The sequence below is a fragment of the Perna viridis genome, chromosome 12 (genome assembly GCF_037379345.1).
Source record: "Perna viridis isolate PV_CMFRI_1.1 ecotype Kerala chromosome 12, ASM3737934v1, whole genome shotgun sequence".
NCBI lineage: Eukaryota > Metazoa > Mollusca > Bivalvia > Mytilida > Mytilidae > Perna > Perna viridis.
In genome coordinates, this window is record NC_142456.1 from 23419962 (window position 1) to 23433658 (window position 13697).

General features: G+C 32.5%; 2 protein-coding genes across 9 annotated transcripts in view; one reads left to right on the forward strand and one right to left on the reverse strand.

Annotated features, from left to right (window-relative positions):
- The first annotated feature begins 387 nt into the window (after positions 1-387).
- On the forward strand, positions 388-2931 carry LOC148601746 (uncharacterized). Its single transcript, XM_088556103.1, has 2 exons — positions 388-851; positions 1316-2931. Exons 1-2 carry the CDS (start codon positions 600-602, stop codon positions 1613-1615), a joined length of 552 nt encoding a protein of 183 aa, XP_088412229.1. The 5' UTR covers positions 388-599; the 3' UTR covers positions 1616-2931.
- A 47-nt stretch (positions 2932-2978) lies between these two features.
- LOC148601747 (uncharacterized) overlaps positions 2979-13697 on the reverse strand; it is a 37930-nt gene continuing 27211 nt past the window's right edge. For 5 of the 8 annotated variants that reach the window (XM_088556100.1, XM_088556097.1, XM_088556099.1 and 2 more), the window contains 7 exons: positions 13160-13298; positions 10677-10852; positions 8772-8810; positions 8067-8147; positions 6816-6934; positions 4400-4435; positions 2979-3314 (listed from right to left, as the gene is read on the reverse strand). In XM_088556100.1, coding sequence (XP_088412226.1) covers positions 3309-3314; positions 4400-4435; positions 6816-6934; positions 8067-8147; positions 8772-8810; positions 10677-10852; positions 13160-13298 — 596 coding nt within the window. In that variant the 3' untranslated portion in view covers positions 2979-3308. Of the gene's footprint in view, positions 3315-4399; positions 4436-6815; positions 6935-8061; positions 8148-8771; positions 8811-9651; positions 10425-10676; positions 10853-13159; positions 13299-13697 lie in introns of those variants that run through there. The other 3 variants (XR_015917227.1, XR_015917226.1, XM_088556096.1) reach the window with 3 other exon arrangements.

The following is a 13697-nucleotide window of genomic DNA, read 5'->3' on the forward strand; positions in this document are numbered from 1 at the left end:
ACACGATTTTATGATTTATGATTAAATCCAATCTTCGTGTTATTGCAGAATAAATGAATAAATGGCGACATCAGTCGATCTTAATACTTGTGACTTATATGACGGAAAGGATAAGGTAACTACTGCTGTAAAATGGTGTCCGGAATGCGAAGAGAAATTTTGTGATGATTGTTCATCATCTCACAATATTCTCAAAGCCACCAAACATCATACTTTGATAAGCATCGAAAACTACCAGAAATTACCCCCAAAAATGCTACATATAAAAAGCTATTGTGAAAATGATGAAATACACATTCTCCTGTACTCATCATGGCGCATTATGCTGCCCTGGCTGTATTACAGAAACTGGGAATCACAACAAATGTTCTTGAATACAGGTGCTTAAAGAGGTAATCGACTCGGATAAGTCGTCATCACTCTTACAAACCATAGAAGAAAGTCTTCAAAAAATCATACAAAATATAACAGAAATAATCAAAGACCGCCGAAGCAACATTAATTCACTTGCAGACCAAAAGGAGCAAATTATTAAAACCATCAGTAACTTTAAAGAAACGATCATAACTTATCTTAATTTGCTTGAAAAGAATCTACTTATGGAGTTACAAACAGCTGAACAAAGTCAAGCATCCAACTACGAATCAACAATTTCAGAGCTACAGCTGAAGACTGACAAATTGAAACAGTTCCAACAAGAAGTTCACAGTGTCAAGGAATATAGCTCTGATCTGCAAACCTTCGTGATGACAAAACATATAGAAATCGAATTAGAGAAAGAAAAAGAATCTTTAAAGCATGCAACACAAACTGGTCGGTTAGAGAGAGTTGAGCTGAAATGTGATTTAAATGCGAGTGTTGTGTTTATGTTTTACTGTTGATGAAAGTGTTTAGTTTAAGAAACAAAATTAAGAAAAAATAATATTAAAAATAAACATAATAGTTTTTTTATTAAAAAAGTAAGAAAATTGATGACAAAAATGCCAACAAAAACAACAAAAATAGTATGTCACATGTTGCAAAATATATGATGCACCAATGACAAGTTCCCTGCACAATTTCATGATAATCATATACATAGTTTACCTAAGATATACAAAATTTACGAGCAGAGTACATACACAAAAAATATTGTTAACCGCTTCAGGGTGTATAAGTACACATATATTGTATATAACTATAATATTTTTATGTTATCAAGCGTTCCATCTTGTCCAAACGTTCGGCTATTTTTTTTTTTAAATGCACGGTTCAGATTAAAACCATAAGTAACTTTAAAGAAACGATCATAACTTATCTTAATTTGCTTGAAAAGAATCTACTAATGGAGTTACAAACAGCTGAACAAAGTCAAGCATCCAACTACGAATCAACAATTTCAGAGCTACAGCTGAAGACTGACAAATTAAAACAGTTCCAACAAGAAGTTCACAGTGTCAAGGAATATAGCTCTGATCTGCAAACCTTCTTGATGACAAAACACATTGAAACTGAATTAGAGGAAGAAAAAGAATCGTTAAAGCATACAACACAAACTGGTCGGTTAGAGAGAGTTGAGCTGAAATGTAATTCGAATGAGGTTACCTCCTTAATTACCCGGAAATGTCTACGTTAGGAAAAATTTCGGTGACAAAATACTACTATACGATTCACAGATCTGGATGAGGCAAAGGTACAAATCACAACAATACCTGTAAGGCGAACTGTCCCTATTGAAAACATTAGGTTATCATCGAATTCCAAATTTAAACTGGAAAGTGTAATTATTCGTAGAATTAAAATTCTGCAGAATAAGATAATTGTTGTGGCAGATAGTAACAATAACAGACTTATATTGGTGGAAGCAGATGGACAAACAGAGAAGACAATATCAATACCTAGTGGTCCCCATGATGTCACTGTATATAACACCACTGCAGCTGCTTCCACTGATGTCGGTGTGTTGATAATAAATATTGATACCAAAACAATATAGGTAGATATGTAGAATTAGAGTATTACAGAGGGTCATTCTTCTGCTGCGTTATCACCAAAGGTGTCTTATCAGTAGACCTATCAAACAACACGAACACCACATTAATCAAAGATACATCTGACGATGGTTGGTACTACTGCACGATCCACAAGGACAAAATATATCTCAAGATCAGATCGAGAATCCATACCGTCACTTGTTATACAATGAAAGGTGACACCTTGTGGGATATCAGTAATAAGGAGGTGATTTACAGTCCACTCGATGTAACAGTCGATAACATCTCTAACGTGTACATGGCCTCTAATGGCAACCGCAAGGCAGTAGTACTTTAACCAGATGGACAGAGATACAAGACGATACTTCCTAAGGCTGATAGATTGTAAAATCTTTGGGCTGTACATTATGACAAAACAAACGATACGCTTCATGTTGGAAATCATTACGGCACAATAATGAATTTCGAAGTTTTATCTAAGAATTGGAATATTTGTGTGTCAAGAAGTTCTACTTTTTTTCTGTTGATAATTTGTATTAAGTTTCAAAAAAGCGATAAATAATTTATGTCGTCATGACTTCCATCCAATATTATATTATGAGTTATTGAGAATATGACGACAAACTTATTTAAATGAATGTGAAATATGATGACAAACTACTGCTAATGAATGTTAACGAGCTACTGTAATATTCGAAATTAATTCAATACGGTGATAAAGTCATAAAAGTGAACAGATTGTATAATAAATCTTCTAAAAATAAATTGCAGAATTCTTAACACTATTGACCAATTTCTCTCTATATATATGTAGGTAAGAAATATATTAGAAAGGCCGTTCAGAAATGAACGCATGAATTTGTTGCATATTTCTTCACACCATTAACTTAACCTCTGAGATCTGGATTAAAATGATCATCGCCTGAATCTTACAACATTCAACTATTATCCACACTCAACCATTCTGTCAAAAAGTGTTAAGTTTAAGAAAAAAATAAGATAAAATAATAAAAACAAAAATGTTTTTTTTTTTATTTTAGAAAGTAATATAGTAACAAAATTCTACAAAAAAAACTAAATTATGTGTCACATAATGCCAAATCTATGATGCACCCATGCCTGCACAGCTTCATGATAATCACATAAATAGTTCACACAAAAAGAGCACAGTACAAAGTTAAAGGTATTGTTTACTGACTAATTGTGTGATATTGCACAATAAGTATGATATATTTATGTTTCGAGGGTTTTATCTGCTCTAAACAAGCATCAAATTTTGTCCTGTTGTACTCTCTGTTGATCAAGTCCTTCTATCCATTGAATTGGCCTCATGATCTATCCCTTAAAACCAAAACAAAAAAAAATCCTTAAAATAATTGAACAATTATGATTGCATTTATTAGCACATTAAATCAAAGTGGTGTTAGCACACATTCCTCAAAGTCAATTTATGACTTGATTTGGGTTATGATACCTTTGGTACAATTTCAAAAAGATAAATACACTATCACTCAAGTTATTTTATGTATATTAGGAAATATGCTAGCTTCTGTTTCCTCTTTGCGCCTTTTCTCTTATCATTTTAAGTCACAACACCCAAAATTAATTCTAACGTTCCTTTTATAGTATGGTACCTACAGTACATACTACCATTTTAAAGACACCCTTCACAATTAATCAAGTTATTGTTCAGACATCCAAAATGCTTTTTAGGCCTTTTTATGGTCCTTAATTTATAAATATTTCAAGTAATAGCCCCCAAAATAAATTCATGCCTTCCTTTGGTGGTATGGCAATCCATAAAGATATTTATTCACTAACAGTAATTTTTTTCTTAAAATATGCCAAGCTTTGTGGCCATTGATTCTTAAACGTTTTGAGTTACAACCCAAAAATATCAGACTCAGCCTCACTTTGTGATACACATATGACACTTTTGGTACAATTTCAAAGGGATCGATTTACATTGATTAAAGTAATTGTCTGGACATTATGACAATGCTTGGTTCTGACTATTTTTGGTCCTTAATTTCTTAACAGCCCAGGCCAGACCCAAGAATGCACATGCAGTATTTTTCACATCAAGAATATTGTAAAACTGAGCAAAATTCACATGGAATGTCTTAAAATTTCATTGAATTCCATCTGATGTATATAGGAGTTGAAAATAAGAGAATGGTCTCACCATGGTTGACCAATGACAAAGTTCATATTTTATATCAGGAAACCTAAAAAGACATTTAAATACAAAACAAAAAATGATTTGCACATCAAAGTCCATTCAGTGGTTTAAAAGGACTTACAAGCAAGAACTTGGATGGCACAATCACTTTATATATCCTGCTTTTCAAATGGAGGTATAAAAAGACACACCGAATAATTCCAGTAATAATGAACAATGCTTTTATATTTAAAAAAACACTCACCTCTGTTGCTATGCTCTGGCTCAAAATGTCAATTCCCTAAATAACATAAGAACAAATGGTTTCTAAAAAGATTTACTGCAGACTTGATAATTTAGAAAATGATGTATACATAATAAAATCAAAGACTGACAATGGCTGTATATAGATATCGGTGTCCTGATTTTATATACGACTTATATGTAATCAATATGTAACGTAAGCATAGATTTGAATCGGAAACTGGGTAAAATGACATAAATTTAATGCTTACCGACCATTTCATCTTTTAATGTTAACTTCCTGTTCTCATACAAGCAAAAACACTCATAGACATGTGTATCATATGTTTTAAACAAGAGGCTCCCGGAAGCCTGAATCACTCACCTAGTTGAACTTCACCTTTCAAGGGCAATACACTTAACAAGAGGTTTTCCAACAATATTGACTCAAGAAGACTTTGGTAGGATTTATCATAAAAATCATTTCAGCAATTGAAAGTTTTTTTCTATGTATCATGGTTTTCAAGGTATTGGCTGAAAACTGAAAAAAAAAACGTCATCTTTCCCCTATAATAACTCTTACAAGGAGTGTCTGACAACTTTTATCCTTGATGACTTTTATTGTCCTAATAATAAGGATCATTTCATATGTTGAAAGAATTTGGCTAAACCTAACATTTTTAGAGATATATGCGAAAAACTACTGTCTTTTAGTTTAGGAATGCTATGGTATAATATATGAGTTGTGATATGAAGACTCCATACATAGGGGCTGAAGAAATGTTGCAACAAATGAAAGGAAAGTTGACACTATGGAATGAAATTCATCACGTTTGCCGCAAAGTTTGGTTAATAGTTTTCCTTTATAACCAATCTTTAAGTGTAGGTCAAGATATGAGGCTGACTTCGCAGTGTCAGTAGTGTCCTTTATCTCAAGTTCTTTGGGGGTAGATGTGATGTATCAAATCCCCGAAACTAGGATTGTTTATACGTTTTCTATATGGCAGAAACTGAAGTAAAGGGATCTAGCTAAAAGATGTTCCTTCTTTTGGATCAGATCAGCTTTATAATCAGCCTCATAAGAGTGAAAGAATAGGTCAGCAAGTAGAGGAGCACAAATTGTTTCCAATGAAATGCTGACCGTTTGTTGATAAACGCGTCCACCACACTGGACAAACTTCGGTATATCTGGAAAACGATATCGAATATTTTTTTTTACAAAGTATGAGGAATCTCTACCAAGACCTACATAGTTGTTTCTAGGTGTACGGTCTTTTTTGGAGTAACAACCATGTATGTTTTTGTATTTTAACTGAGTATGGGGAATAAGAGTATAAAGAGTTGAAAACCCATCAGTTTTAATGCTATTGTATTCTGATTATTATCTTGAATTGAGGGTTTTCAGAAGATCTTTCGAATATTTCAGGATTCACAATGAATTAATACCACTAGGGAGTAACAAGTGCTATGGCAAGACTGGGGACCCCTTTTTGACAGCTTTTTGTATAGAAGTTAAAAGTTTTGAAAGAGTTTTGGTGGTACACTTTACAGTTCCAGCTATGGAGCATTGTTTGTATAGATTCTTGTGGAGTTTATGAATCCAGTATAGACAGTAGATCACAATCGTTGTCGTTGGTAGAGAGAGAGACAAGAGGATAGTACAGATTTCTAATTTTCGATTATCTGTTCTTTGGAGAGTGTGGTAGCAGTATAGGCCTTATTACTGCTATTATTTTCTACGTCTACCTCTGAAATTGATGTCATATGCTTTGCAGACAAAAACAATGTTTTGGCTTTGTCTGCTGGTACAACACATTTGTCATGTATAGTAGACAATGTTTTGGCTACATCAGGGTCTTAGAAAACTGATGTATCATGTTGACACTCACTGACCTACTTAAAACTTTCATATGTTTCAAAACTAAAGACCTCACAGCCTTTACCCATTCTGACAGGGAATCAATGTCTTGTTGCCATTGTTCTGTTACCATGGACTTTATTTTTGGTTAATTTTATGTTTTCTCATAACTTACATAATGAACCCCTCTTTAGTTTGAATATTTGTTTAATGTTGCACATTATTTGGGCAATAATGAGCATATATAAGCCTGGAATCCCCTTTTTCCTAGAACTCCTCCCCCTTTTTCAAAATTTTATCTCTGCACACCACTAGTTTTAACATAGACTTCAGTATTTTTTATACATACAAATGTAACCTTCTTTGATTGGAAATAACACAATAATTTCTTTTTGAATGAAAAAATTGAGTGTCTTTATTACTAATACCATCATGATAATGTTTATAACTTCAGAAAACTATTTTAAAAAATGGGTTTTTTTTGTTTGATAGTACCAAATCATTTGATAAGTGTTTATTTGAGTATTACAAGAGTCTACAATTTTCATGAACCTATCAAGAGCTATGAATAATATATCACCTGTTCAATGGCCCTTCGAATCAACCGGGCCCTGTGTGAGATTTCTGCCATTCTTTCTTCCACCAGTTCTTCTACAGTTAAAGGAGTTTGTACTTTACTGGACACAAGTGGTTCCATACCTATTAACCATCAAAATTATCATGGTATTTACAGGAATAAAGGTACATGGTTATAACAAATAACTGAAATTGATTAATAAAAACACATTGCTTCAATTAAAAATAAAAATAGAAACTTTCTGTTTAAATAATTAAAGCAGTGGCTTTGGGGGTTGAACCTCCTTTGTTTGAAATCTTTAATTTAATGCTTTACTATTGTAAAAATTGAAGCTGCATTAGGTTCCAAATTTGTTCAGTTTTGATCCTACTGAATTTTGCTGATTCAATGCAATTGAAGCCATTGATGCTGATAATACCTACTAAATATTGAGAAAACAACGTTTTTTTTTAATCCAAGGAGATCTATACCTTTAATTATTTTTTGCTATTGATTGCCGACAGGACATTCACCTAAGTTAAAAAAAAGCTTTTGCCCTGGTAAAAAACATAACAAAAACGGATACACAGGTAAGCATGTGTCTTGTTTACTTCTTGATTAGTTTTCAAATGAATAATGACGATTACTGACTATATTTGTGCCACATTATATCAAAATTCATAAATTACAGAAGGATCCTTTGTTATATTCAAACTTTTGTTTTACGGCTAGAGTCTGTTGGTCTTCATTGAAGTTGATTAACCACTTTTGCTTTTCAATCAGATTTTTTTTTAACGAATCGACCCTTAGAGCACATGTGCGAATCAAGGTCACCAAAAGTTACATGCATACAAATTTATCTAGGTCAACTTTTTGTCTTGCAAGACAATAAATGTATTAACACCTATTTCATGTATGTAATGCATTTTGTTTTTGTGGATATCAATGAAATTATACATAAAAAGTACAATTTAGTAGAAATAATTTAAAGTAAAGCCAAATTTAAACAGGAAAAAAAAATTACGAAATGACAGCTAAAGCAGATTTAACAAATAATAGCCTGGAACCCCCCTTTTTCTGTAGTTCTGAGGTAACCTTTGAAATAGAATCTTATTGTTTAAATAGGTAAAAGAAAATTCTTCAGAGGTTTAAACACCCTTTTGTTCAAAATCTGTTTTAATCTCATGCATTTCTGTGGTACAAATTAACAAATAATAGCCTGAAATCCCCATTTTCTCTATTTTTTTTTCTTAAATTTATCATTTGAATACATACCTGATAAGTCATTTTTTTCAATTTCCTCATCATTTTCAACCCAGCTGTCTAATCTTACTGAATAGTAACCTATCACTTTTGCTGAAATATATCAATTATCTGTTACTGTGATTTAAGGAGGTAGACCCAGGTTAGGAAAATCAGCTTGATAAGTTTGTATCGTATTCAATTTCACCAAAGCCTTTCAAGCTTCCCTGGGTCTACCTTCTTATAACATTTTCCCTTCAAAAAATTTTGACTGCATCAGATAAAACTCCTTTCGATTCTGAGAGTGGGGTGGCAGTTTTTGTAATTAATATCCTGGCTTGAAAAAAATTTTGAAAAAAATTTTCTTTCCTTAACAACAAAATGTACTTAGAAAATAAAAAAAAAATCTGGCTTCCATATTATACTGATCAATGTCATAAAAATAAACTTTCTAAATCGCAAAGTTTGAAAATAAATACTCTGTTATAATCTGCCACCCCCACCCACCTCAAAATCAAATGGTCATTCCCTTAACTCATTTTGAAATGGAAAAAGTTATGTTATAGGGTTATTTATTGTATACATGTAAATACCATATAATACAACATTAAAATATCATTTAACTGAAAATAAAATTGCAGCGTGTTTAGTCATTTCTGATTTTCAAGGCCAGTTCTGAAGCTACAAGGTTAAGGTTAAAGGTACTTTTATAAAATAAAGTATTCCTCTTTTACTTACCACTCTTTTCACCTTTTTTGCACAATGTTATATGTTGTGCTGGAAAAAAAAGTTATATATAATATCAAAACAAATTAACAATAAAATATATAAACATATTAATTTCAAAGCACATAGTATTTTGGAGAGTGGCTAATGTGAAATTAATAATAAAACCCTTTTCTGCTCTGAAAAGGCGATGAGCAAGAATGAAGCATGTTCATTATACACTTCCAATAGGAAAATTCATTTGTTTTTCCCAAGCCCTGCCTCTCGGAAGTGTAAACTTACCACAAAAGAGTCTACTAGAAAATATTGTGAAACAGATAAAGCATTCTCTCATCAAAAGGAACACTATGATATCTTGACATACAGATAGATTGTACCAACTAACCTAAATGCTTCTGTTTATAGTTTTGTTTGTTTGTTTGTTGGGGTTTAACGCCCGAGCAGCAATATTTCAGCTATATTCAGGCCATGAACATGAAAGGGATGATAAAATGAACATGAAATGATGATGAAATGAAAAATGGGACGGGACACAAGGACAATGGGGGCGAGAAATTTTGATTGCCACTGGAAATAGGGAGAGGTGGGTAGGGTCGGGCAATTTAGCCTCCTGTGGCGGAGCCAACATTAGAATATTATGCACCTTGAATACAAAAGATACCAGTTTTATATGTTGTAATTTTCGATATGCTGTACACGTGTTTCAAGGAGTAACCTCACATCAGCAGCATTAAAATCAAATATGTAGGAAGAGTATAATCAAAATATTACAGTATACAAAAAGTACTCAGTACCGAAACTATGGAAAGAGGAAGCCAAATCCATCACCGAGAGGATTAATTTGTGAATAATGTAAGCAGGGGCGGATCCAGGATTTTAGATTGGGGGGGGGGCATAGTTAAAATTTCTAGGTTTTTCAAATTTATTGCACTTAATTTTTTTAAATATTCTTCAAGAGCAGGTGCAATGTAGATATCATTTGAGGTAAAATTAGCAAGAATTTAAAGTCTCAACCTAAAACTGCCTAAATCTACCCCTGACAACCAATGCTTTGCAAATTTTAAGAGGATTCATGCCTGTCACGCCCCAACCTGAATTCGCCCCTGTTAAGCGACAAATAAACAGTGAGTCACTTGACAAGACCCATATTAAAATATCAGTTATATCTCTATCAGTATATAGGTGTACATTATAATACCATAATTACTTGGATATAAGTTGTTCTCATGATTTATCAACTCAAGAACATTTAATATTTGCCAAGTAATACCCAAGGTGAATATAACATTTTTAGGGTTCCAAGCAGGTTTGTGCTATTTACTATATGAAATAAGCTAATAGACCTTTTTTTTGGCCCTGGAACCCCTTAGATACCTACCGGTACTTATATTGAAGCCCTTCATTGTTTAATTACATAAATCAAGATTTTTCTTTTTTTTTTTTTTGTGTACTTCTCCTTTCTTTCTCTTTTTTTCATTGTTAAAATTTTTATTATAATAGATATGGTGAATATGTCAAAAAGACAACAAACCATTGATGATGAAAACGTCACCCTAAGGCCACACATTGGTTTTCAATGAATGACAAGGAAATCCTCATCCCTCAGGGCAGGCGGCAGCTGGCCCCAAAACAACATTATACACATACACAGCGAAAAAGTTGCCTCTATATACTCAAGTAATATAAAAATACATTAAAGATGAAAACGAAACGAGATATATATGAAAATTATGCATGGCCGTTGCTAGTCTAGTTTTAGTAAGTAAGCATGCAAGTGGAAAGAATTATAATAACAAAACATTGTTCTTTAAATTACCATATAAAAACAGATTTTCACATTTAATAACTATTTAGAATTTGACATCCCAGCATCTTGCTGCAATATTATTCAAAGGTCGTATAATAACTTTCTCTCACCCATTTCATCATCTTCATTAATTTTTCCACATAAACATTTCAGAAGAAACCTTGGGCGTTGACAGTAACCCAAATATGCAATGGGATTTCTTTTACTTTGAGTTATTATCATGTGATCTGTAAACGCACGGCAACAGTTGGTACGATAGCCACAAACTGAACATTTCATGAGTTGTCTGTAATAAAAAAAAAGCTGTAAAGAGCTTAAATTGCTCACCTGGCTTGATGACAAACATCCTGTTTTTGTTCAAGTGAATAAAAATTATACCAAAGAAACAATCATATCAGATTTCATTTAATCTTGTTCTTTCTGCGAAGATTTTCGGAAGAAATAACATTAAAAAGAGTGAAAAAAAAACATTAAAACTTCAACATGGCCCTACAGATTAACACAAAAATTTGATCACAGATACATCTAAATCAAACTGAACTTTTACCCTAAGTCAGAATTTGGCTAAACCTAACGGTTTTGGGGATAAGTGTTGGAATCAATCAAAATTTCAGAACTGATGTATATTGTATTAACATTGACCGATGATCAATGGCAGGGTTGCCCTACAATACTGTATTGCCCAAATGCCTCCATTACCTGGTATGGATATTATCATATCTTATGTAAATGTGTGCATTCATCATCACATAATGACTTGAGGCCTGTCCAACCCTAGCCAACAACAACAAACAGAATCATACAAAGTTAGAATAGAACAAATTGTCAACAGATTGATAGATAGTCTGATCAGACAAGAGAAAAGATGTCCTTGAAAAGAACGAGAAAGACAAAATCTTCATATTTTTAAGAATCAGGGTTCCCTTGATAACTTTTTAAAATATGAAGGAATTGATATTTACATGTTGAAATCTATCATCATATCTAAGCTCTCCCAATGATCAATAATCAATGATCAGTGCACCTTTATTGGAGATACATGTATATGCAAAAACTGTTTTACATACACAACAAAGAACATGAAAAAAACTGAAATCATACATACAAAGTAACAAAACCAAATAAGCAACTCGAACTCCACTAAAAACTGGGAGCATGGACCAGGTGCACTGGTAGGATGAGGGTCCTCTGCTTTTAAATAAATACCTGCTGAGTTGCTCATAAAAAGTAAAGTACGGGGTAGACGAAATAGAAAAGGAATGGTGCAGATGGATACATAATAACTATCCACGATCCCATGATGACGACCATAAAACATCTGTAGTGATGATTTCGATCTTGTAGCAACATTACCCTGTTCCAGAAACCTTTTTGTCCAATAGTTTTAGAGAAGAGTTTTGAAAAAATGTCAATGACAACAATGGATGATGATGCAACAGATGCCTAGTAATGGCAATAGCTCATATGGCTCTTTGCACTAGATGAGCTAAACGGGATAATCTTTTTGTAACAGTAAAAAGCATTAAAGTACATGTATATTAGTGGCAAAAATCAAATGACACAAGAAGTGTTCAGAAATGGTTGTAATGAATGAAACTGATCTTGAATTATTTTAAATAACAGAGGAGTGTTTTATGTTTTTTTGTGAGCCATGTGACAAGCACGAGCACAGGACAATTTAAGATTATTGGAATACTATTAATGTGAACTTTCTACTTAAAAACTCACATGCTTTCTACAATAATCAGACAGGAGATGATTCATACATGCCAAAAACCCACCAAATTCACTTTTATTTCTAATTCACAAACAGTTACAAACCAGAAAACCAGACAGTCATTCACCTGTCTCATTTGTAAGAAAAAAAATCACGAACATGTAAATTGTCTATTTGGTTGATTTTAGTGGGAGATAAATGTATGGTTTTCTCTAAAATACATATCTAAATATAGAAAGGACTATCATTACTGGTATGTAAAAATATAGCATATATATATATTGTTTATTTGGTGGGCCTTTGTAGACCATGAATCATCTGTATCTTAAACAGTGCCTGAATTTTATAAAGACTGGTACTTAAATGCTATGGATAGGAATTAAATGGAAGAGTAGTCAAAAAATCATAATGAAAAATGGAAAATTAAGGATCTGATATACTTTGGGTTCCAACAAATTTCCGCAAAATGGTGGAAAAGAGGTTTCCACCATGTGAATTTCTCCATTTTTTTACTATACAGGTGGTATAAAAGCTGAAGACCTCCATGAAAGTTTTTGTCATCAATGAATTCCATTTTAGTGACACTTTATGTAGTGTATGTCTGATAACAATCCTAGACCATAGATTAATTAACCACTATGCTTACACATATAATTTATGTACATGTATACTTATACATGTGCTTCCTTTTCCCACTGCCTTACGTCCTCAGAAAAAATAAAATATATACAGAAAATTCCTTTTTAACATTGCTACTAAAGTTATGACCAGTAAGTTTTTCTTAAATATAGTACTACATGTATATGTGAAAGGGTCAATGGAAGTAAATCATATTTCTGTCAAATGAAAAACGCAAAAAATATTAATACCACTAACTTAAAATGTCCTAAATGGATGATGACTTTTTTACATTCCGTGCATGTCTGTCCAAGGATTTTAGTTGACATTCTGCATACATCTGTGACTGTTCTACAGTCCAAACTTCTTTTTCTTTCATAGTTGATACACATCACATCTAAAATCAAAACAGAAATTGTAAGCAAACTTTTGTTTAAAGTAATTTAGGTATTTGGGCTATTTTGACTTATTTTGTCTTATTAACACTACCTCTTTGGACTAATACATCACTATTACAAGACTACAGCCTCTTGAAAGACTGATACACTCACATGATAAAAAAATATACTTTTGTTTACATTTCAAGGGCAATAAAAAGGAATTGTCAAATAACTTGAAATCTTTGAATTACAAAGATGTATAGTAGCCTTAGCCCTTGCTATAAGGACCATTCATCAATTAAAAGTTTATTTCTGTAGATTTATTTTCAAGTTTTGAACTAAACACAGAGGGGTTCTGGGGGCTGGTACCCCTTTTAATTGAAAAATTGGTCATGTTTATGAGTAAGATAGACAAA

Bases quoted from the DNA above. Each gene is read 5' to 3' on its own strand.
- LOC148601746 (XM_088556103.1), top strand. From the start codon at position 600: ATGGAGTTACAAACAGCTGAACAAAGTCAAGCATCCAACTACGAATCA. The intron at 852-1,315 runs GCGAGTGTTGTG...TTGCTTGAAAAG, and splicing joins AGCTGAAATGTGATTTAAAT to AATCTACTAATGGAGTTACA.